Source organism: Amblyomma americanum, chromosome 1 (genome assembly GCF_052857255.1).
Source record: "Amblyomma americanum isolate KBUSLIRL-KWMA chromosome 1, ASM5285725v1, whole genome shotgun sequence".
Lineage (NCBI taxonomy): Eukaryota > Metazoa > Arthropoda > Arachnida > Ixodida > Ixodidae > Amblyomma > Amblyomma americanum.
Window position 1 is genome coordinate 550,567,266 of NC_135497.1, and position 24,613 is coordinate 550,591,878.

A 24,613-nucleotide genomic window follows, 5' to 3' on the forward strand; every position below is an offset into this window, starting at 1 on the left:
AGCGGAGCAATACATCGAATCGCACACCTAGAATGCTTATGTAACCTCCTTAGGCACTTTCGGCCTGTCTCCCTACAATTGCTTTTTTCAGGCGTCTGGCCAAAGTACAGTTCAAAGCAAGCAATAGATTTTTGCTGTGGAAGTTAAAGTGTTGTGTGCTCTACACAATAGGAAATGACTACTCGTCCTAATCTGCTAATTTTCTTTTATTCCCAAGCCTGTGTTTAGAACTCCCGGGGGCTGCAGCTTCGACTGTGATCCCGAGTTTCATTCTGAGGGGCTGATTGGATGGCAAGTTGCTACCAGAAGCTTCAATCAGCGCTTCTGTACAAAGCTGTCAAGGACATTTCTTGCGGTGATTCCAGCTCTTGTGGAACACACCAGCAATCCCAGTGTAACTCAAACTGCTTCATGTGAGTGTGACCATAATGTTTCATGATGCATATTCTTTCTGTGTAGATGGGTTTAGTGCTCATCACTAGTCAAATATGCCCTCTTGTAATGTTTGAAGTTAAAGTTTTCATTCATTGTCACACTACTTTGACCATTTCAAGTTTCAGAATAGCGTAGCGGCTGGTGCACCTTGCCCAGTCGGTTCATGTGGTGCTATGTTTAGTAAATATGGAAGCTTTAGAAACTATCTCTCGAGGCGCCATAAGAGACCACGCCTTGACTCTGATAGCAGCCTTTTCCAGTGTCCTGTCTCATCATGCGGGACTTTAGAACCTAACCGCTCCCAATTTCTTTGTCATGTAGCCAGCCACTTGAGCAACTCAGCTGAAGCAGTTGTGTGCCCTTTTACTGGGTGTGTTAGTGTGTTGAGAACAGCTGGTTCATTGAGAATGCATGTCTCAAGGTACCGCCAAAAGGGCAGAGGCATTTTAGAAAGCACTTAGTGCTCACCTGGAATTGGAGCCAGAGAGCATGCCAGAAGCTGACCACAGTCGACAATCATCAGCCACTGATACAAATAGTGTATGTAGCTTCGGGGCTAGTGCTAGCTACCCCTCCAGTAGCAACCTCTTCACTACCAACCTTGCCCAGTTTCTACTTAAGCTGGAAATGCAACATCATTTGCCAGCAAGCACAGTACAAACCATAGTTAAGGAGATTGATACATTGCATAGCTTGAGGAATCTTTAGTAAAACAGCGCGAACAACGTAGGACAAGATGAAGGTGGACACAGGACGGGCGCTGACTCTCAACTAAAGTTTATTAGGCAACACCTGGTGTTTATAAAGAAAATCACATAGACAAGCACATGACATGTTACACTAAAAGCGATAAAACAAGAGGCAGAGATGCATACGACGCTCAAATGCCACCAAGAAAGGCTATCTCGTTGTCACAAAGAATGACTGACGGTTTGCTGACACAACTGGCCTCTTGACTGATATAAAAGGCTTCCATTACTTCCCGCGTGGTCTGTTCACTGTGCGTATAAAGCACCTTCGTGCTACGCCAGATGGCCGTGCATTTTTTCTTTTTCTTTTTCATTACCTCACACTTTTTGCACGGCCCAAAAATGCACGGCCATCTGGCGTAGCACGAAGGTGCTTTATACGCACAGTGAACAGACCACGCGGGAAGTAATGGAAGCCTTTTATATTAGTCAAGAGGCCAGTTGTGTCAGCAAACCGTCAGTCATTCTTTGTGACAACGAGATAGCCTTTCTTGGTGGCATTTGAGCGTCGTATGCTTCTCTGCCTCTTGTTTTATCGCTTTTAGTGTGACATTTCATGTACTTGTCAATGTGATTTTCTTTATAAACACCAGGTGTTGCCTAATAAACTTTAGTTGAGAGTCAGCGCCCGTTCTGTGTCCTCCTTCATCTTGTCCTACGTTGTTCGCGCTGTTTTACTAAAGATGCATCTATACCAACTCGCCCAAATGAACGTTCTACTTATAGAGCTTGAGGAATCAGATTTGACTGGAGGGCCTGGTTGACGTTCCAGAAGACGTACTCGTGAAAATTGGATGAGTGTTTACAAAAGACGCGCTTCATAGTGGGATGTCTACAACTCTGAGGTCATCATACTGCCGCCACGACTTTTATAAAGGAAACTTCAACTTTATAGAACCCGTGGAAGTGTCTCTAAGCCTCAGCAGGCAGAATAATGAGTCTATATATCACAATGTACCAGCTGAAAGCCTTATGAAACTCAAAATCTCAGTTAAGCAGTGAGAAGAATACGGCTTCTGAAGAATGTTTGGAAGATTACATTTTGTGTGAGCCTCTCAAAAACATGAAGGGTAAATCGATACGAATTTTGTTATATCAAAATGAATTTGAAATTGCAAACCCTCCAGGTTCTGCGAAGGGCGATTTTAAGCTTCTGGGTGTGTACCTGACACTTGGAAATGTGTATTTGTACTGTAGGTCTCGTGTGAAAGCCACGGAGATGGTTTTGCTATGCCGCCAGTAGGATATCAAAGAATTTGGGTTGGCAAAGGTGCTGCAGCCATTGAGAGAGGACATGGTCAGTCTTTAGAAGTCAGGAGTGTTGATCAGTGGAGCCCATCATGATGCGCGGCTAGACTTTATAATGGGAGGCAACCTTGGCAGTCATGGCGTTGGTGACTTTGCACGGAATTGTAGCACAAGCGCTTACTTTTGCAGGTTCTGCTTTGTTACTCGCTCTCATTTTGAGCAGGAACCTCTTGCGACTGGGGAAAAGCGAACGCCTCAGCATTATGATCAATGCGTCGAGCGCATTGCAGGAAGTTCCTCAACTAATAGTGACTGTTTTATTGTTGAACAGTCTCCGTTTCATGCCGTTAAATTTTTCCATGTGTGTAATTCTAGACTGCTGACATGCATTGCTCATGACCTCTTTGAGGGGGTGGTTAAGCATGATGTTGCATTGTAATTCATTGTTTTGTGAACAAGAAATGCTGGTTCACATATGATTACCTGAAAAACAGGATATCAACAGTCAAATATACCAAACTTGACTTGCGCAATAAGCCTGCAAAAGTGCTCAGCCAGGGCTTTAAGCTTTCTGGGCATGCAATGCAAAATTGCACTCCACTTAAGCTGCTGCCTTTCTGCATTGGCACCAATGTGGCAGACAGATGATCTAGTTTATCACCTTGTGCTTACATTAATGCAAATAACTGATGTTCTTCTTGCACCGAAGATAACACCTGCCCAGGCTGCATACCTCGGAGTTCTAATTGAGGACTTGATTTTATCTCGAAGGTAAAATTCTATCATGGGCCTTATCCTGCGTTTAACCAAATTAGTATGGAATTACTATACTACCGTAAGTACTTTCTCTCCCAACCAATACAGCTACCGTAAGGACTTTCTGTCCCAACCAATACAGTCTAATCTTATTTTCTTCTGTTTGTCATTGCTAGGAATTGACTTCTTTGACTTTTATTTAAAATATATGGTGGTTCAGGAGTTAGCAGAAAAGGAACAAGCACTGCATGGATTCAAAATTTTAAGTCTTTTAACTGTGGCTCTTCATTTTCCAGGAAGCATATACAGCGAACAGTGCTTCGTTGTGAGAACCAAATCATTTTCTCAGAAGCAAGTGACTTCACTGAAGCAGCATGTACTGCCTTCATATTATACTACATAATGAATCAGGAGTATCCAGAGGGTGCTGCCATATCCCTCAAATTTGTACAAAGGTGAGTGCCCCACATTAAAAGACTTTGGGACCAACTTCTTTTCCTAGTAATTCTGGCAATATAATGTTTACAGATCTTGCAGCCATATTAATAAGAAGCATGTTGCCTCCTAGTATATTTTTATGCGCTGCAAATGTATTCTGTGCACCGACCACTGACTAGCTTATTTTGGACTAGCTTATTTTGTTTTTTCTAAACCTTGCCTGGTGTAGGTTCCAGTACCCAATGCATAGTTTTTCTGTGTCTCCCATGTGCATTGTACTGCTTTGGCAAGCTGAACTTGATGTACACACGGCCAGTTCTTTAACAGTACCACAACAGTGCTGAACAACAGCCGTACAGTGCTGTGTGACATAGCAGAGCGGAAAAAGAGGATGAAAATGGCAAGCACTTTGCAAGCACTTTGAATGCATGTGCATATTCTTGGCTCTTTGCAGCATCACTGCATCACAGGCTGCTGTGCAACCATCTGTTCTACACCTTTGTGATACTGCTAAAAAATTGGCCAAGTGTTCTTAGGGGCAGCACGGACAGCTTGATTTCGGTTAATTGTTCCTCATAGGCCCTCAGTGTAAAATCCAACCGCTGCTTTTTGTACTATACCTGATTGCTGATATATAACAGAGGAGGTAACTGCAGCCTTTGACAGCATACTTCTTCGGCATCTGAAGCTTCTCATACACACAATAGTTACTTTACTTCATTTGTCCACAGCTACACCTGCCTCTTATACCTTTCTTGCCGTACACACTTTACTGCACAGCTATTCCAAAGAACAGCTACCAACCGGAAATTAATTTGCTCACTTGTGTCCACATGCTGCGCCTTAAGAAGATGAAAAATGACTGGGCAGGCTAGTAGTGCCTGAAGCTTGTATAACTGGCAACTATGTGGGATATACTTGAGCTCAATTATGGAGACATAACTAAGCCTGAATACTGACGTCGCAACTTCCTGGCATGAGAACAAAGCTCTATTGCAGTCAAACCAGGATATATTGAACTCGAAAGAGATTGCAAAATAATTTGATATTATATAGCATATTGAAGGCATGTACAGCGTGAGCCCACCAAAGATCAGAGCAACAAACTGGCGCCAACGCCTGAACACACATTTGGTCCTCGTCATCTTACATGCACAGCACTTCGTCCTTGCCTACGGCCATGACAGTATTAATAATAAGCTTGCCTATGACCTAGACGCAAGAGTGCGTTTCACTCAAGCCAATGATGACCTTCTTGCAGTAATGTGCCACCCACCGGCGTGCTGGCAGTGCACCACACGCTAGGCATTGGTCGGCCTAACTTGCTTAGCATAACAACTGTAGCGTGCGGTGCTTAGGAACTGTTTATTTTAAAAGGTCCAATTCTGTTGCTAGTGCACCATAAATTGAATACTCATACATTAAAATGAAGACACAGTTTGCTCCCTCCCACAACGCCTACAGCAGCGAAGCAAGTGAGGGCCGTCTCTAGACTCTAGACTTAAGTTAGCTTGACTTTACAGCATAACAGTGATGTGGCATGAGAAGTGACTGCACGAGACCTAAGACCACCCTCAATCACATGCCACGTTAACCTCTGCATGCAGTTTCACAGTGCTAGCACTATCAGAAGGTTCCCAAAACCGCACAACCGACCCGTTTGTGCGCACAGAAAGTGACTGAAGAGCGCGGTTAGGAAATATGAATTCGATATACAATGCGACTTCCCTGTATTTTTACATAATATTTTAAAGGGGATAATTGGTGTGTTCGATGTAGGCAATATTTCTGAATATCTGGTTTCAGTATCACCAGTATAAACATTGGCCATACTTCAAAAGTGCTGCTTCTTTATTTAAACATTTTAATGGACCTAGGCAGGCATTGCAGAGGAGGGGCAAACAAAATGGTGTCTTGCAAATTATTATACACATGGTCTGTACACACTTACGCTTTCATGCTGTCACTGCGTCATGATACTTTCGAGACATAAATCTGTGTTTACATTTTTGAGCAGTGCACTCGTATGCAAAGGACTCTACATGTAAAGCATGTCTTTTTTTTTCCCTACAGGCAGTTTGACTTAAATCTGCCTAATGAAAGCAGGCAGAAAGATGTGAAACGTTCCAGGACATCTGTGCCATCAAAAATTATGAACCTTGTAAACAAACTGGGGCTTCAAGTTATAAGTCGACGTTTTGCTTTGTGATGCTTTCAACTTGTGCTTAAATGTTGGTAATGCGTGGAATTAACAGATGTCTTGACCATTAGACACATTCACATTGTATGCAGCTTAAGTTACTCCTCTGTGGAAAATTATGTATCTGCACATCTCTGATAATAGGTTTTATATGCCACTAAAAAAGAGGTCATCTCTTTACGAGATGACCTTTATCCTTTCTTGGCTTTCCACTCGATATACTTTGCTGGATACAAAATTATTTAACAGGACGCAGTCAAAAGGTCTTGATTAATGGATCCCAATCGACAGACGTTTCCGTGCTTTCAGGTGTGCCCCAGGGGTCAGTGCTCGGCCCACTGCTGTTTCTTATCTACCTAAATGACATTGGTTACGGTATAACCTCCAAAATTAGATTGTACCCCGATGATTTCGTCTTGTACTGAGGAATAAAACATGATTCGGACAGGATAGAACTTGAAAATGACCTCAACTGCATTTTATCCTGGTGTCGCTCTTGGCTTATGTGTCTAAATGTGTATAAATACAAGCATGTTCGTTTTACCCAAAAGCATAAACCGATCAATACTCAGTAATATTTAGATACTGAAATGATCTCTCAAGTAAGCCAGGCAAAATAAATAGGAGTAACATTTAGCTCCGACTTGACATGGAACCGCCATGTAGACACTTTAACTCTGAAGGCTGCTAGCTCTTTAAATTTTATCAGACAAAACTTTAAATATGCCCCCCCAAGATGTGAAAAACTGCTCTACGTAACAAATGTTTACTCAATCGTAGAATATGCTTGTGTCATATGGGACCCGTACACGCAATTTCTTGACAATAGATTGGAAAAAATTTCAGAACCGAGCCGCCTGTTTTGTATCCCACAACTATTCGCATTGTAGCAGTATCACTGACATCAAAAGTAGCTTAGAATGGCCTCTTCTATACTCATGTCGGGAATTGTTTCGACTCGTGTTTTCACGTTGACATATTTTATTGTCGCACCGAACTGAACAAAGATGCTTATCTTTTACCACCTATGTACATTTCCCAGCTTCGAGATCACCCGCATATAAGATTAAAGAAATATCATCGTGTACCTCAGTTTTTGCGCATTTATATTTTCCACGCACAATCAGTGCATGGAATAATCTTCCCCACGACATAGCTGTGGCTACATCCGATTCATAATTTTCTCTGGTGCTAAAGGATGCTCTGGTTTAACACCGATTTCCGTTGTCTGTATGTCGATTTTCTGTCTGTCTGTATGTTGGGGTCTTATGCCGACATGGTGGGGGGAACATTCGTTCACTTTACCACGTTTCAAACGTAGCAAATTTTTAGTGTGCATGGCGACGTTACCATGTATTTCCATTTAATTCACAGGGTTCATTTACGCTGATATTTGGTCGCATGCTCTTGCTATGTCCTATCAGAGTGCTTGCATTATCCTCTATTATTGTTTTACTTTTTTATATGTGTTTCCTCGGCACTAATGCATGAAGAATACTGTGGTACACCCCCGTACTCTAATGCCCCTACGGGCTAATGTAAGTACATGTATAAATAAATAAATGTAAAGGGCCACCCACAAAGTTGTTTTTGGGTTTTCTGTGGGCTTCTTTTGTAGAGGAGTTTATATCTGCATATGTTTATAGATGAGGCATGTTCTATACCCTTAATGTGTAAAAAATAATATTAGGTATTTCGCCATAATATTAGGTATTTTGCTTCTTTAGCACTTGCGGAGTTTGCTTCAACTAGTAGTCTGCAGAACTATGTTGCATAGTACTCCTGTGCTGAAAATTTAGAACAGTATTTTTGTTTGGCTAACCAGCTGCTGCATACATTTGTGCATATTTTAAGTGTAAGCTCAGCTCTGTTGTCTGTCAGTAATGGCATACCAAGGAAAAACAACAGAGTTGCTTTGTCAAAACAACTTGCACTGCACTGCTCATTACAGAATTGACTGTGCATGTTTTTGTTTTGCAGGAAACGGTGAACCCATGTGGCGTACGAAAGTCAGACGCAACTCAAGAACACAGCTGAAAATACCCCTCATAGAAGTCTCTCCAGCCAATAGCATAGGCCAATTGTCATGGCGTCATGGTTCATCCCATTTAGAGGATTAGCCACGACATCATGAGAACCAGCCAACACCATTGGATGAAAGGCGTCTTATGAGGGGCATTCACCACGGCATTCTTCAGTTGTATGCAACAACAGCACAAGAGGCAGAAAAGCTGTGCAAGGCTGAACCAATGCTGTACTTTTTTTGAACATTTCATCATGGCTGCTGTAGCAAATATATAAATTATGTTCACCATGTACAGCATTCTTAATTTTTTCAACACACAACACAGCTTTTTATGAATGCATGTGCATCCCATTTCATCCAGAAGGATTCGGAATAGTTCAGCTTTTGAAGTGTTTACATGGAATGGCTGGAATAAAACACTAGTTTTGAATTTGTGGAACTGTCATAAACACGAAATGAACTACATGTTTTATAATTACGGGGTGACCATGCATGAATAAAGTACTGCCATAAAAATTACTGAAGGTTTCATTTTAAAAAATGATTGCTCCGTATTATGTTTTATGAAGCGTGCATTATTTTTATGGCATTTCTTCATATTCAGTTTACGTAACCTGCATTATTTGTACGACACCTTTCCGTTTTATTTTCTACGGAGAGCCAGTCTTTTTACAGCACATACAATTTAAAGATTACGGAAAGCCTCCGGCAACAATTTACCAGCACGTTTTGCCATAAATAGGAGTAATTTTTTTTTACAGTGCATTTTCGCGAAGAAAATCGAGACCTAGGATCAGGTCCTTGGAGCACTCAGCCAGCACAGCGAAGCAACCAGTGAAGATGATACCGCGAATCTCAATCCTAGCGGTGCAGACGCCGAGCGGCATCACCACATGACCGCCAGCGGTCCGAATCTGTCTTCCGTGCCAGTGTGTCAGCAGTTTTCGCAAGATGGTAGCAAGACCACGACTAATAACTGAGATATCTGCGCCGATATCGAAGAGGGCAGTCACATGATGGTTGCCAGCGAGGACCGGTATTTTGGCTGAAAAAACCTCATTTTCTGGAACGCGTGCAGTGGAAGGTTCCGGAGAGGAGGGTCGAGGTGTTCGTAGAAATGGGGCGTCGAGCAGAGGCTGTTCTGAGTGCCGGAATGGGGTCAAAGGAGCTGAAAGATCGGGTTGAAAGGTCAAGTCGGCGAGCGAAGGATCTTGTTCGAATTGCGGAGCAACGGCGGCCCTACCCCCAGAGATCGCCGTCTTCAGTCTTCCAGGCGTGGACCAAAAATGTCACCGAAAGCCGGCAGGAAGGGCAGAAGGGCACACCAGGGCTAGCCAAGCAGACACACTCAGCGAACAAACGCACGAGCCGGGGAAGGCAAAGAAGACCAGCGGGTGCTGTCCCACCGCATGGCGGCGCCAGTAAATGGCTAACACTGGGGCAATATCTTTAAATGTGAGCAAAACATCATTAATCTCTTTCCACCGTCGACGTTCTTACGTAGCACCCACGTATTTTTTTAGTAGCTCAGTAATATCCGGTGTGAGATTTTATAAATATCTAGGGCTTCTTTTAACACCGAATCTTTCTTGGTCTTCTCTGTTAAGTTCGGAGCGTGGTAGCCCCGTTAGCAAGGAATGTCTCAATTCGGTTGCTGGGTAGAGACTGCGTTTATTGCATGAGCAAGGAAGAGGGAGCGGGAGAGAGAGACGAGAAAGGGTTATGGCCTTCTGCCGGCGGCGGCGAAGTTGCAGACGTTGTCGTAAGCACTCCAAAGTTGCAGCCAGCTGCCAAACCTCTGAGGGCTGCGACGTAGCTGGTGATCGATTCTTCCGGCAAATGGTCGCGTCACTGGAAAACGTACCGGCTGTACAGCTCGGATGGTTTAGGATCGAAGTGCTTCTGGAGAAATGTGACCAGGTCTAGATAGGCGACCTCTCCGGGAATTTTCAATGCGACCAGCACGCGCAGGCAGTTTTCAATGGTTCAGTCCCGCACAGCGTGAGGAGGAGCTCGCGCTTCTTTTCTTCATCGGAGACGTCAATCGCCACGAAGTAGAAGATGAAGCGCTGAATCCACGATGACCAATTCTTGCCGGTAAAAGGCTCCACGGCACCGTGTAGTACTCCGATAGCCATCGGCGTGATCTCGAACTGCGTACGGTCTAAACCCTACTTCTCGTCGCCAGTGCTAAGTTGGGAGCGTGGGAGCCCCGTAAGCAAGGAACGTCTCAACTCGGTTGCTGGGTAGAGACTGCGTTTATTGCAAGAGCAAGGAAGAGGGAGCGAGAGAGAGAGACGTGAACGAGTATAGAAGAAAGCGCTTCCGGTGCCGTGCCGCGCAGACGGTCAGAGGGGGGATTGTCCTCTTCGATGGTGCCGCAAGGCTCGGGTGTCTCAGCTCGCGCATCGCTCGTAGGAGGTCCCCTTGAAGCTGCCGGCTTGCATGCACGAAGGAGACACTGCAGAGGGAGCAGCCGTGCGTCGTTTGGCTATGCCATACACAACGCTCTCACATAGCGATAATATCTAACGAGGCTAACCGCACTCCTGGCTTTCTCCGGCGAAAATTGAAATTTGCCTCCCCTTCCGTAAAAACCCTTCCTTACAAATTTCTTGTAAGGCCCAAGCTTGAATATGCATGCTCAGTTTGGACCTTGATAAGACTAATCTATTTCCGGTCATTCGAAACCACGCAGCTCGATTTATCTTCCACGAATTTTCTTCCTATACTAGTGTCACAGCACTAAAAATTAATGAAAAAATTGCAAATCAAGAAACACAACGTAAAATAGCCAGGCTCATTCTTGTGACGACCTCACATACTGCGCGGGTCCACACGGGACGGAGAGGCAAAGAGACACCGCTGATACACTCAGTTGATACAAAACACATATATTCAAGAATTATATATTAGCGCGTACATATTACAGAGGCTGGGGTGCCCAAGCTTACATGATGTTGCGTTGGCGCCGGAGTCTTCCTCAGAAGGAAATGAGGAACTGCGGAGTTGACGCTGATCTTTTCCTGAGGCTCAGCTCTTCCCCCGAAGGCTTGGGCACTTCGGGCGCCGGAGGACCGACCGCCAGTGGTGGCGTCTCGGGTATTGCCCGTCAAAAACTGACCGGCTTTTTCTCTTTTTTTAACTCGTCCATTCGGGAGATCTTTCTTTCCAGGCTGGAGCGTCTCCCTCGCCCTCCTCTCACCGCCGGCGACTGCGGCATTCCCCGTCTTCCCCCGCATTTTCCCACCGGCTCGGGCCTTTTCTCCTCCGGCCGGCGCCACTGTCAGTCCAGCAGGAGTGTGCTCGACCAGTTGAATGCTTGTTGGCATGGGAATAAAGATGACGGTCAAGCTATCACCCTTCAGACCCGTGATGAGCCTTGGTCCCCGACACCCGATGATTCCTGGCGCCGCACACTCTCTTGTTCGAGCACCTCTGGGGTCCCGCAAAAGGAAGATGTCATCGGAGATGGCGGCCCTCCAGAGACGCGCAGCGGACTGTCACATTTTCTTTCATAAATTATATCATTTTCCAACTGATAGCATCGTTGTATCGCCCGCTCACCGCCAATCATCAGGGGAACGTCATTCCAAGTCTGTATACCCTCTGCACGTGCCCACGTCATCGCGTCTTCACACGTTGTTTTTTTCTGCAAACAGCAAGACTGGAATGATCTGCCTGAAAAAGCGGCACACCACTCGAGTGCTACGAATTTCAGGACCACCACTGAAAAGCTTCTTCTGTGAAGCCGCGCACCCCTCATGTAAAACCCGTTCCCAGGGGCATTTGAGGACTAAATGAATAAATGTACTGATATGAATATTTACTTCCTAGTGGCAAATTATAGCGGTCCCTTTGTGCGCAGCCGCCTGGGAACACGTCCCAAGTGTCGCGATACTGGTGCGCGACACGTGTTATCAACCCGTGGCGCAGCAAGGCGCGGCCAAGTTCAATTTACATGGGCCGCTTAGGCGGAGCTGTAAAGCGGTCTAGAACCAAGCGCCAGCGACATCTGTTGCGGCTGTGGAACTGAAGCGCCAAAATGAAATGAGTAGGCAAATAAAATTAAAAGAAAAATAACTGTTTACACGTTTGTGACACAGCCAATTAAAACAATATTCCATGTCACCGGTCTAAAAAACGTTTTATTTGTGTACATTTCTTGCAAGGTACAGCGCTTTTTTACATTAAAAAAATTTATGTTCACGGTTCGTTACAGCGACGGACAGCGGCTCTTAAGCCATTCACCTAGACTGTTCTGCGGCTGGCTTGCCGCTAGCTGCCTCTCTTGGCCAACCTATCTCGCCACCTCTTGCTTTCGTCGCTAGTGGCTGCTCGCCATTTATGAGCGTTAATTTAGAGTGCTGGGTTACTCTTTGTCCTCGTGCAACGTTCTTGTCGGCTACGTGTGCGTGCTTGGTTTCTGCCACGCCCGCCACAGTTGCAGTAGCACGGTTTTAACGCTGCTGCCTTCGGAAAGACGGCGTGTTTCGAGGCAAAGAGCGCGCAGCACGCCGGTGCTCCGTAGGGAAGTGTCAGAGTGAGAACTGCTCCGCTGGCATCACAGTCAAACGGGAGGGTGCTACAGTCACTTTGGTACTGTGTCATATCTTTTTCACTAAGTGACTGTGCCAGCCAGAGAGGTATCAGATCACGTCATTGTGGGCGGCGTCAGGTGTGACTTTCGGATGCTCGCTGTGTAGTTTGTACGAAAGAGCATGTTGCGTAATGAATTCTGTTAATTTCCTGGCAGCTGCAGTGACACTGAGTTATTTTGCTTTTAGTGACTTAATTTTACTGTTTAATTACAGAATGAAACAATGCACGAGAGTTATTTAGGCTTGTAGTGAAGAAACACTTCGCTCATGGAAGTCTGTAGCCATATCTCTTGCAAATACGAAGGAAAAGCTGCCGTGAAAGTTTGCGCTCCTTACATGTCACTAAGAACTAAAGCTGGCGAATGAAAAGGATTTAGTGCACACTTAATTTTGCAGGTGTTACTATGACGTGATATTGACCTCCCATTAAATACATCACTGATCAGAGTGCTGTATGTCACATGTCATGGTCTTTCCGAAATGTCGCATGCCCCGATGCTGTTTTATTTGTGTGTTAGGTACAGAAACCTCTCACTTCTTTTAATGAGATCTTCCTAGATAATCTACTGGACCAAGTACTTGCTTGAACGTTTCCCATGATTGCAAGCTCATTATTAGTCTTTCAATTCTGCGTCCCCCCCCCCCCCCCCTTGCATTCTCATTTTGTGGGCGCTCGATTTTATGATTTATTTTGTCTGCGTAGCTTTTCATTCTATGGCCGAAAATGTCTGCTTCTGTGTCTTCTCAAAGGGCGCCCTAGTTTCATCGTTGAAGTGCAGCGCTATTTACAGCACTCTTATGCCATTTATGGACAGAAGGCAACTACCTCGTCCACAGCACGCCCAAAATTTAAACCTCTCTCGTGGGTTAGTTATGCAACGTCAAGTTGTGTCGCTCTTAGGCGTCTTGTGTGTTGTGGTTTTCGACTAGTAAATTATGACTTTGTTTTAAATTTGCAGCATGTCTCTTTAGTGCGCTAAATTCCATCGACACAATTCTGTCACAACCCATTACTCGCGAACTCGAGTGCTCAAAAACAGCTCGAAAAGTTGGAGCTATGACGATATCTATAACTGAACATCTCGGGCGTTAAAGCAAGTAGGCAAGTCTGTTGTTATGCTCACACCCTGAAATTGTGCGCGGTATTCGAGTCGAAGACGCAGGAGGAAGACGCAACGAGTGGTGCCTAAAAATAGCGTCGGTAGTCTGCAGTTGCCTTATTTTTTTTCTTCCTTGTTTCGTGTGTCACGCTGAACCTCGAGACGTGCGAAGATTTATTTTCCTGCCAGAAATCGCGTTGCTGTGACGTCACGTTCTGATTTTTGTCAATAATGAACTTCTTTGTTTAGTTGTCCGCTCATTTCGAAGAGGGCGCTGGCTTCGCACCGTATGCCGCCATAGTTTGAAAGTATTCGTGTCTACGCACGATACGCCACTACTCTATATCTATACCTTGTCGCAGCGACGGCATACTCGGGCGAAATAGGCGAAGTTAGAGTGCGTTTGTGCGCGTCTCTTAAAACGAGGCAAGGAAATAAGCACTCGCAGGAAGAACATTCTCTTCGATAAAAAAATGCGGACGGGAGGATTACCGTAGCGTCGCTGGTCCCATAAGACACCGGCCGAAACTCGTAACGCCCTTACTGAAGAGGAAAGGTTTCCGCCGTCTTGAGGTGAATGACTGTGTATGATGTAGCCGCTGTGACCCGCTTGAAAAAAAACCTGGCGTCGATGCACGCATTTCACGTGCGGAAACAGCCGGAAATAGCGACACTAAATCCACGTTTTGCATCTAATAGAAGCTACGTCTTCGATAAGAGCGGTCTCTGTCACAAGAATGTAGTACCCTGTAGATACATGCCAACTGCTATTTGTCTTCAGTGCCCCTTTAAGCGTCAAGTGCATCCAAATGTGGTTTCCCTGTCCTTTTTCTTCGTAAAATGAACCGCAGACATAAAAGGGGCTTCAGAGGCCCACACATTCAAGGATGCAGGCCCGGAGCCTCGTCTCGAGGCCGCCCCTGGTACCCGTGTTACTGTGACCACGTGCACTTTTTTGTCACAACGGACTGGAGAGCCTGGCCATTGGGCTCGTCTGCTTTGTGTGTTTCCAAACGCTCCGTTGTACCACGCGCTATAAGCTTGCTTTGTCGCCAAATTTCGTCATTGCTCTCCGGTGTTCATGTAGCGCCTACGGCGTTTATGACGTCGCTTGGCTCTGATCACGTGACAGCTGTGGTGACGTAGCGCCTACGCCGCGGGCACATAATGTCCGTGCCGTCTCTGCGCTTTTGTTTTACTTTCTTCTCCTTTCTGGCGGAATGGGTGGTGCTTGTGGGGAGGTTCGAGTAGCGGCAGAGGTGGCGAGCGCTTTTAGGCGGCAGGCGCATCCGAAGCCTTGCGTCCACGCTTCTCCTCCCCTACGCCGCAAAAACTTTATTAGTGAGAAAGTACTATACCGATCGGTAAACCACAAGCAAGCTCTTGCGATGTTTTTATGTTCGCAGTGTTTGAGGGTTCATGTGAAGAAAAATAAAGAAGTAAAAATAAATCAAATAAACACCTCGGAGTGGGATTCGAACACGCGGCGGGGCGAACTGTTAAGCTTCGCTGTCCACTGCATGAGATCAGTAGGCTATAGCCGCGTTTTTTTTCCTTTATTGCATGGAAATAATGCCAAAAAGAAAAATTTAAGCATGCTTGCGCCACAAAACACCGGGCAATCATACCCCTACACGACACCACCTTCCAAATCATCAGATATCTGCGAGGCACACATATGCATCCAGATAGGAGAGCCAGCTATTCGGCTCTCCTACGTGAGCATATACTCCCCGCACCAAGGCGCATGCTCACGGAACAAAGATTTCGACCACCGTGCTGATTCGGCGTGGCGGTTCATCATGCGGCTCTTCCAGAGCCTAAATAGCCCCAGCAACATAAATAGATCATATGGCACAGCACATTTTTCTCCGCGGGCAAAAAACGGAAACTATATGGTATGATGTCAGTGTCCTTCTTTAATGTTCGCTGTAACATGTCCCAGAAGAACATAGCATCAATGCACTGGATAAAACAATCCATGGTCAATTGTCTCTGGTGTACTCTACAGGCGGCAATACATCGTCCATGGCGCAAGCAACTCCTTAGCATGAAGCCATGCCCTCACAGGCAGCGCAGCGTGAATGTGAGCAGTTTAAAGAAAAATGCTTTTGCAGCAGAAGAAATGCTCATTCGCCTAACAAGTTTTTAAACACTGATGTCAAGAAACTCCAGAAAAGGTTGCCGATACAACGCTACAGGAAACAAATACTCTGTAAGTGCCTGGGTCATCTGCCTTCTGGAGAGGCTAAACATGTAGTCTAAAGAAAAGCGCAGAGTCAACAAATTGAAGGTGTCAGCAACTTCCTCAAGGAATCCCTATAAAGGCCCCGCAACAGTGTGTCCAGTCGGTGCGAAAAGGAAAGGCAAATGAGCCCTGAGACGAACCATAAGCAGCTACTAAAAAAGGGTGGTTTGTCGATTTGAAAAAGAAAAAAAACGCGAAACAAGGTGATGAACGAATAAGTGAACAGGGCCTATTCCACCGGACTCTAGAGAAAGAAATAGGTTATCTCGGCGCATGGGTTCCCATTGGGAACGCCATACTAAGGTAGCAGATATTCTGTACATCACCTGCACTTTCTTCCTCGCACAGTGGAGAACCTGCAGCACATAGGCAAGTTCTGCAAATAAAAAAAAATGTTGCAGAATTGTGCCCGAGAAAACTCTCATATGTCCCTACCCATCGAAGCCTGGGTTTTCCGCCTCATGGAGATTACTTGTGAACCCCAGTACGCTCCACTGTTGCGAATTTGGAGAAGAGCAACGCCTAGGTACTGAAGGGTCCCGCAGTCCAAGCTTATTCCACCAAAATTTCTTGGCTTTGCACCCCAATGACCCAACCAAAACCTATTGGATTTCTCCAAATTAAGAACCGCACCTGATACCTCACAAAACTGTTCAGTGAAATGTAATGCCTCAAGCACACTCTCTTTGTCAGAACAAAAAAGGGCGACATCATCTGCAATCTTAATTTCACATTGCGTCAGGAAGAAACCACTGATGGTTTTGCAGTTAACAACACTGAGTAAAGGGGTTCAAGATATAGGGCAAACAACAACAAAGGCGGTAAGGAACAGCTTTGGAGAACTGGTGATTTCAATGAAATACGTTTGGCTACCTCTTGGTTAACAATCAGCCTTGTATAGGACTCTCCTAAGCAAAACATCGTCTCCAATATTTGCATTCCCTAACAACGCAAACAAGAAATTTTAACGAACTTAATCAAATGCCTAGGCAAGGTCAATCGGAATTAGCGCTACTTGTTCGGTCTCATCTGATACTGACTCCAATACTGAAAGTGCAATATTAATATGGCTTTAGATGTTGTGGCCTCTGTTACCGCAGACCTGATGCGTGCCTATTAAGTTAGCGACAACTAGCTGCAAACGATTGCAATTAACCTTTGAGAGAAGTTTCCAATCTGCATTACTGAGGGAAACTGGACGATATCCCTCAACTGTTTTCAACTGATTTGTGTCAGTTCATTTTGGAATTAATGTAGTATGCCATTAGTAGAAAGAGGGGAAAAAACCATCATCGTAAGAAACCTGGAAAATTACCATAAAAAGAGGCCCTAGGGAATTGAAAAATATTTGGTAGAACTCGCTAATAATACCATCTGGCCCAGGAGATTTCTGAGCCGTCAGGTCAGAAATGGCAAATTTAATTTCATCCACAGTGATAGGCCCCTCTACTACAGCACGCTGCTTATCGTCAAGTAGAGGAAAGGCTTCGAAAAAGAGACTGTAATCTGATCTCAAATTTTTGCCTGCACTACCCACAAACATCTTCCGATAATTGTCAAAAGCAGCATTATAAAACCAGAACCATTGCTGTTCGAGCAACCACCGTGCTGAATTTTCAATAAATCTTTAGAAAGAGCAGTCTACTTTCCTTCACTCAAAGCCCGACGAGATGGTTGCTCATCCAGAAACCTAAGGGACCTAGACCTTATCAAGGCCAGCTTGTATTATTGAGATTCAAACTGTTGAAGCTCTCCTTTTACCGCAGTGATATCTTTTACTTAGGCACCTGGACTAAACAACTCTAACTTATGTAGCTCAACCAAAATACGGCCGAGCTCTCGAAGTTTATCTCTCCTCAAAATCTCAATTGACGCGGAGGCTTCAGTAGCAAAGTTTTCTTTTTCTTGTTCAAACAAGTCCCATTTTTGCAAAGCTGAGAGATCACCGCGTGACCATGAGTCCTTCAAGAAAGCAGATAAAGCACGTTTGAAGATTTCACCTGAAAGCAGACACCTATTCCACTTCCACAGCTCCCATCGAGGATAGAGTTTTCGTCGACTGTAGAGCCCTATCTGAGAGACACCATGCAGTGACCGCTGAATAATATGGGCCACACCCAGTAACAGAAAACGCTGGCTAGCATCTCTGCTGAAACGTAAATCCTTTCAAACCGACTACTTGAGGAACACTGGAAATGAGTGAATATCATGTCCCTTAATTTGCACAGCATCCACCAGGTTTATTCGCATCTCAAATCAGTCAGTGAAGCAGCACAAGGATTTTAATGCATACTTGACAGTGCGCGGTCTTCTTCCTTAGAAATGCAATTGAAATCACCTAACAGCATAATTTTACAATCCGTGCACAACTGGTCGACTAGTGACATGAAAAATAACCCTCTATCATGCCAGTTTACAGGGGCATAAATACAAACAATTCGCCACTCTACACCCGAAATTGCGAGGTCACAGCAGATAAGTCGCCCATCATCGTCTGTGCGGTACGACACTCCGTAGTCCCTCCCCAGTGTGTTGGCCAGAAATAGCATGCACCCTCCTGATAAGCTTCCCGAGTGACTAAAGATGACATTGAATTCTGACAAAAAAGGCTCGAGAGCAGCTTGAGTCTCCTTATGTGAGGACAGCTTGATTTCCTGGATGGCTGCCACACTCACACTCAATTCTTTAAAAGATGTCGTAACTGATGTTGCGTTTTACGGTTGCACAAACCCCTAATGTTAAGGCTACCGACCTGAAATGCGTCGACGCCCGCCATTTTTGGCGCTTTTCTTATTAAACACCATCCTCTGTACTGGGGTGGCCCGCCTGCAAACCTGCGGTCTGTAGGGCACACACCAACCTTCATTTTGAGGTTACCTTTCGAATGTCACCCACAACGTGTCTGCTCATCGCCATCAACACACACCTCATCATCTGCAGGACGCTTCAAATCTGCGCTGTTGTCCATCGCCTCTTCCGAGACAGCCAAGGCTTCGGCCTATAAAGCCGAGTGGACCGCGTCGCTCGCAACCACGCTGACAGCCGACGGGGCACCGAACACACAACAGGCTGACACTTAAGGCGACACACTGCTGCACTCCGGCGACGAAGGGGCATCACCGGCGAAGAAGGCATGTCGCACATTCACTGGCTGCAGCACCTCTGCTAACTCTACAGAAGGGGTGTTCAGGTCTCGTGATAGCTCGGTGACAGATGGCTCCTGAGCAGCAAGCACATGATTCAATGTACCACGCCCAGGCAGGCCCGGGTCCGGTGGTTTTGGGTCTGGAGACGGGGATTCCTGTTTGTCCGTACGTGCAGGCGGTCCGTTGCTGTTATTTGGTCGGAAGCATTTGGTCCATCAAGCTCATGACTCAATTCACCCGACGCTTCCACAACATTCATAACGTGTTCTGACACAATTTCACCCTCATATGTCCAGTTGCCCTGGCGTAACCTGTCGGCATAATTCATGACAATTGTCTACTGTGTGCGTAAACGTCGGCACTGGGTGCATCGAGGCGCACGACACCGGCGGCCTACATGGCCCACACGGCTACAACGAAGACACAGCGAAGGCCTGTCTGGGATCACAACTAAAGCTTGTACCCCGAAAGCATTGAGCGTGTGAGGAATTGTACATGCTGACATTGCGTCCTTAAGCGTGAGCAAGATTTCACGGTTCGCTGTTTCCATGTGCTCCATTCCGGGCCACCGCCACTTCTCACGCTCGATGGTTTCTACAGTTCCATAAGGCTCCAAAGCTTGCACAATCCTCCGGTGCTTCATATAGCGCGGGAGCCATAGAAGCTTAAGCTTCACGTTTTTGGTGTTCGGGTCAAACATGATACATTTTAGACCTTTGACGTGGAACTCTGCTTTGTAAATAAGCTTCTGTTTTGAGGAACTGCTCTCCCAGGTAACCATCCAACCGTGGCTCATTTGGTACTGACCGATGCACAGAATTTCACGGATGTTCAGAATCTGCGCGAGCGCGTCTCGGAAGTCGGGAGCGCGGTATGGGCGACCCTTGATGTCAGTATGCAGAAAGACGGTGTTGAGGACATTACCGGTAGGGAGTCGAGGCATAGGCTATCGCCACAGACAAATACGCCTTGTGTTCTAATGCAGCACACTCTCGCGCTGTGCTTTGCACATCATCTGCTTCATCAACTAATACTACTGTGAAACTAAAATTCGCGATTTGAGCTATATCGCGGCAGTGACACTGAGATGCACGCTGCATGCGTTAGCGTGGACAACGTTGTGGAAGACATACGGCCCTGGAGCATAGGCCGCCGACGTATGTTGGGTAAATTGTCATTCAAGATGAAACAGTTCAAGACGCGCATAAATGTCTCCCTTGGTCAGTGGAGACTTTTTTTTAATTTTAATTGGTTTTGGGGGAAAGGAAATGGCGCAGTACCTGTCTCATATATCGTTGGACACCTGAACCGCGCCGTAAGGGAAGGGATAAAGGAGGGAGTGAAAGAAGAAAGGAAGAAGAGGTGCCGTAGTGGAGGGCTCCGGAATAATTTCGACCACCTGGGGATCTTTAACGTGCACTGACATCGCACAGCACACGGGCGCCTTAGCGTTTTTCCTCCATAAAAACGCAGCCGCCGCGGTCGGGTTCGAACCCGGGAACTGCGGATCAGTAGTCGAACGCCTAACCACTGAGCCACCGCAGCGGGGCCTCAAAAGCGCTTTTAGATATGAGGCGGTGGTGTTCATCAGAAAGAAAAAGTGCTTTCGAACAATATTTTATGCTCAGCAATGCTAAACCGGCCACCATTTCTTGAGCACCGCTTTGTTACATAAGTACGGCTTGACGAGCGGAACAATGTCATTGTAACAGAAAAGTGAAAAATAATAGAAGAAGCAAGCAAGCACGCACTGCCGCACCAAGGCTGCTCGATCTCTCATGACCGATGGCTACTTCGACGGCTCGGCATCGTACGCCGCTTGCGTTCAAATTGTCATTGTGTTCCGCCTGCCGCAAACATATCTTCTGCGGCATGGTAAAAAAATAAAATACGCTTAGTCAGAGCACGCCTAGAGAGGTAGCCTAATGCCCGGGCGTAGCGACACATATGTTCGCACTACTCTGGCCGTGCCTGCAACGTCCATAAGGGAGTAGCGATTACTTAAGTTCAAAAGTGGCTGCTAGGCAGCGCGCTGTGCTGACTGTGCGCCGCTCCTGCACATAATGTGAAGCGGCGCAGGACAGCATGATCCTACGGAATAACAAAAAATGCAGATGATGAAAAATCAAAATGTGCACGCCGAAAACTAGGGCGCACTGTACATATACATTCGTCCCTGCTGCTGTGTAAACAGAAGTATATGCCTTTGGCTGCTTGCTTTCGGCTTTCCTTTCTGTTTCCCGCCCACAGTGATTTGCTGAAGATTGATTGATGAAGAGTTCGCAAAGGCGAATGCGACTCGCTTCCCGAGCCTTGCCTTCCGAACGAGATTCGGCAGGTGAGGCTCCCCTCTCGCACTCTTTGGCCCTGGCGCCCGCTCTCCCGCGCTGTCGGTACGATCTCATTAACGACGTTCTGAGCGGAGAAGAGGTGATGACGATGCGCACGAATAATTCGCCTTTGGAAGCCCCCATAGCTGAAGTGCTGCAAAGGGGAGCCGGTGGCTTTGTGTGCGCCCGTGTTTGTGGTCGTCCCAAGCAGCCAGCCACGCGTAAGCAATCTCTTTCCCTACTGGTGTGCGCGCTGCGAATTGTGCTACCGCAAATTAGTTTGCTACTTCCGGCTCCCGTGACACGTGCGTCTCGCGATGTAACGTGCTGCACCTCTACTGCCGCGTGTAGTGAAGCGGTAAATGATACAGACGCATCACTGAACAACGCGCAGTGAGCCCAACCGAATCGCAAAGAAGCCTATCGTTCAGCGTCAATCAGGCAAAATTACTAACAGGAATCGCCGCGATATCACAGAAGTTCGAATGCGTATCTGCACGCGTGGTTGCTCGTCTATATCCCAGGTAGCACAGGACATCGGCCCAGTATTGCAAGAGGATGGTCCCATCCTGGTTTTTTGTAGGGCCGGCCTTTGCCAATACGGCTCCAATGTTGGGCAAATTACTTGTGCTCCTTGGATATATTATATGTTGAGCAAAACTCCGATCTCCTTCCACGTTTCACCTTTTTGTCTAGTGGTCCATGAAATCCGGACGCTGCTGAAACGTTGCAATGGAAAAATAATTTCATCGTATATAACTGCATACAAAGCCATCTCCTCGTCGAATTCTTTGAGCGTCCAGCGACTTGGATGAAGCCGTGTGCCGAGTTGGCGAAACCCACGCCACCCACTACTTCAGTTACTGACAATCTGTACCGTACTGCCTTCATCGTCACAGCTCGTCTTGTGAGCAAGCGCGGCATTAATTCGCACGATGCTCAAAAATGATCCGAATCAGCGAAAAAAACGACCATGCTGCAGAACCAGACCGGGTGCTTTGTCCCCGTCTTTGCGTGAAGCCCGAAAAAAGGCAGTGTTTTTATTACTTGAAGCGGAAAGGCTCAATGTATTATACAAATTCTGTCTAAGCAGAAGCATAAACACGGCACGGACATATAATGAGGGAGAAAAGAAACTGACGAAAAATGGGTGAAACGCACACTAAACCGATGACACCCTGCTTTATATTAGCGCGGCGAAAATGACTTGCACTAATATATATGTAGGAAGACCATCGTCCACAAACCATTGCAGGAAATGAGCAGTTGGCTGCAAAATATTTAACGAAGGACATAAGGTACTGAAAAATAGAGAAAAAACTACAAAACAGCCGCTTGCCTATACAGCTCACTTACGTTGTCAGTTTCATGGCACACTTGGGCTGCAGTCTTGTCTATCCCAGCAGCTCAGAGATCGACTGCGATTTCGACAAAAACTGGAGCATTTCTTTCCTGTCGGCGGGTCCCCAAGCCAATCCTCCCATAAATCAATCAATACAAATGTTTCCCTCTCTGTTCAGAGATGTCTTGGTTGACCCGGCGCTCCTGAGCTCGGTTTTTCTACCGTGCCATACGCGATCAACGTTAACTCAGTACGAAGCGCTAGAGAAGGAGGGAGTTTGTTTACATACATACAACAGCTTGCTGCCCTGAGACTTTGTGGTGTTGAGTGGAGAGGATTGCTTAGTGACATATTCGCAAAGAGAGCGAAAAAAAAGAGTATGGTTTTAACGTAATAAAACCGAGCAGATGCGCAAAAAAGCATGTGTTTAGCCTGGTTTGCTCATATTTTGCTTTGCTGCGCTGTCAGGACGCCTGGCGGCGATATCAGTTCGATGGTAGTATTAGTTGATGAAGACGACGATGCTCAATGGACAGCGCGAGAGTGTGGTGCAGATTAACACGAGGCGTGATCAGCTGTGGCGACAGAGGAAGAGGAAGCCGATCTGAACGGCTGTCTGTTGAAATGCTTCTAGCTGGAAATAGTGCATCGACCGTTGGCCGAGGTATCCCGACACCTGAAATTGCCATTGACACGTACAAAGTTGCCCTCCTTCGACTACCTACCGGTAATGTTGTCATCAACACAGTCTTTCTGCATGCTGACCTCAAGGGTCGCCCATACCGTGACGCGATTGCGCAGATTGTGGACCTCCATGAGATTCTGTGTATTACCCAGTAGCAAATGAGCCTCGGTTGGACGGTTACCTGCGAGAGCAGTTCTTCAAAACAGAACCTTATTGACAAAGCAGAGTTCCACGGAAAAGATTTAAAAAGTATCGTGTTTAACCTGGACACCAAAAACGTGAAGCTTAAGCTTCTTTGGCTCCCGCGCTATATGGAGCACTTAGAGGATTGTGGAAGCTTCGGAGGCTTTTCGAAGTGTACAAATGATCGAACATGAGAAGTGGCGCTGCACCGGAATGGAGCACAAGGAAACAGCGAACCGTGAAATCTCACTCACGCTTAAGGACGCTGTTGCAGCAAGTGCAATTCCTCACAAGCTCAACGTTTTCGCGGTACAAGCTTTAGTTGTGATCCCAGGGAGGCCTCCGCTGTGTGTTCGTTGTAACCGCGTGGGCCATGTACGGCTTCAGTGTAGTACGGCTCGATGCTCCCAGTGCCGAAGCTTTGGGTACGCAGAAGACAATTGTGTTATGAGTTATGCTGACAGGTTACGCCAAGGCAGCTGGTCACATTAGGATGAAGTGGTTTCAGAAAACATTATGGATGTGTCGGATGTTGTGGAAGAGTCGGCTGAACTGAGTCATGACCTCCAAACGGAAGATGGACCAAAGGCTTCTGCACCGGATAACGGCAAGGTTCCGCCTGCATGTACGGAGAAACAGGAATCCTCGTCTCCAGACTAAAAGCCACCAGACCCGGGTCTGTCCGGGTCTGCTACTTTGAGTCCTGTGCTTGCTGCTCAGGAGCCACCTTTCACACAACGATCACGAGAGCAGAATGCCCCTGCTGTAGGGTCAGTGGAGGCGCTTCAGCCAGTGAATATGCCACATGCCTTCTGTGCCGGCGATGCCCCTTCGTCGCCGGAGTGCATCAGTGTGTCGCCTGAAGTGTCACCTTCTAGTGTGTTCGGTGCCCCGTCGGCTGTCAGCGTGGTTACGAGTGATGTTGTCCGCTCAGCTTCATGGGCCGAAGCCTTGGCTGTCTCAGTAGAGGCGATGAACAACAGCGCACCTTTGAGGCGTCCTGCAGATAATGAGGTGTGTGTCAATGGCGATGTGCAGAAGGCACCTGGTGTGGTGGCATTGGGAAGACACATCAAAACGGAGGGCAATTCCTGCCCTATAGGCCGCCGATTTGCAGGCCGGCCGC

General features: G+C 46.5%; 1 protein-coding gene across 1 annotated transcript; it reads left to right on the top strand.

Moving 5' to 3' along the window:
* The first annotated feature begins 245 nt into the window (after nucleotides 1-245).
* On the top strand, nucleotides 246-5,835 carry LOC144129649 (uncharacterized). The gene is made up of 3 exons (XM_077663764.1): nucleotides 246-413; nucleotides 3,485-3,643; nucleotides 5,700-5,835. Exons 1-3 carry the CDS (start codon nucleotides 289-291, stop codon nucleotides 5,833-5,835), a joined length of 420 nt encoding a protein of 139 aa, XP_077519890.1. The 5' UTR covers nucleotides 246-288.
* Nucleotides 5,836-24,613: the final 18,778 nt, after the last annotated feature.

Bases quoted from the DNA above. Each gene is read 5' to 3' on its own strand.
- LOC144129649 (XM_077663764.1), top strand. From the start codon at position 289: ATGGCAAGTTGCTACCAGAAGCTTCAATCAGCGCTTCTGTACAAAGCT. The intron at 414-3,484 runs GTGAGTGTGACC...TTCATTTTCCAG, and splicing joins TGTAACTCAAACTGCTTCAT to GAAGCATATACAGCGAACAG. The intron at 3,644-5,699 runs GTGAGTGCCCCA...TTTTCCCTACAG, and splicing joins TCCCTCAAATTTGTACAAAG to GCAGTTTGACTTAAATCTGC.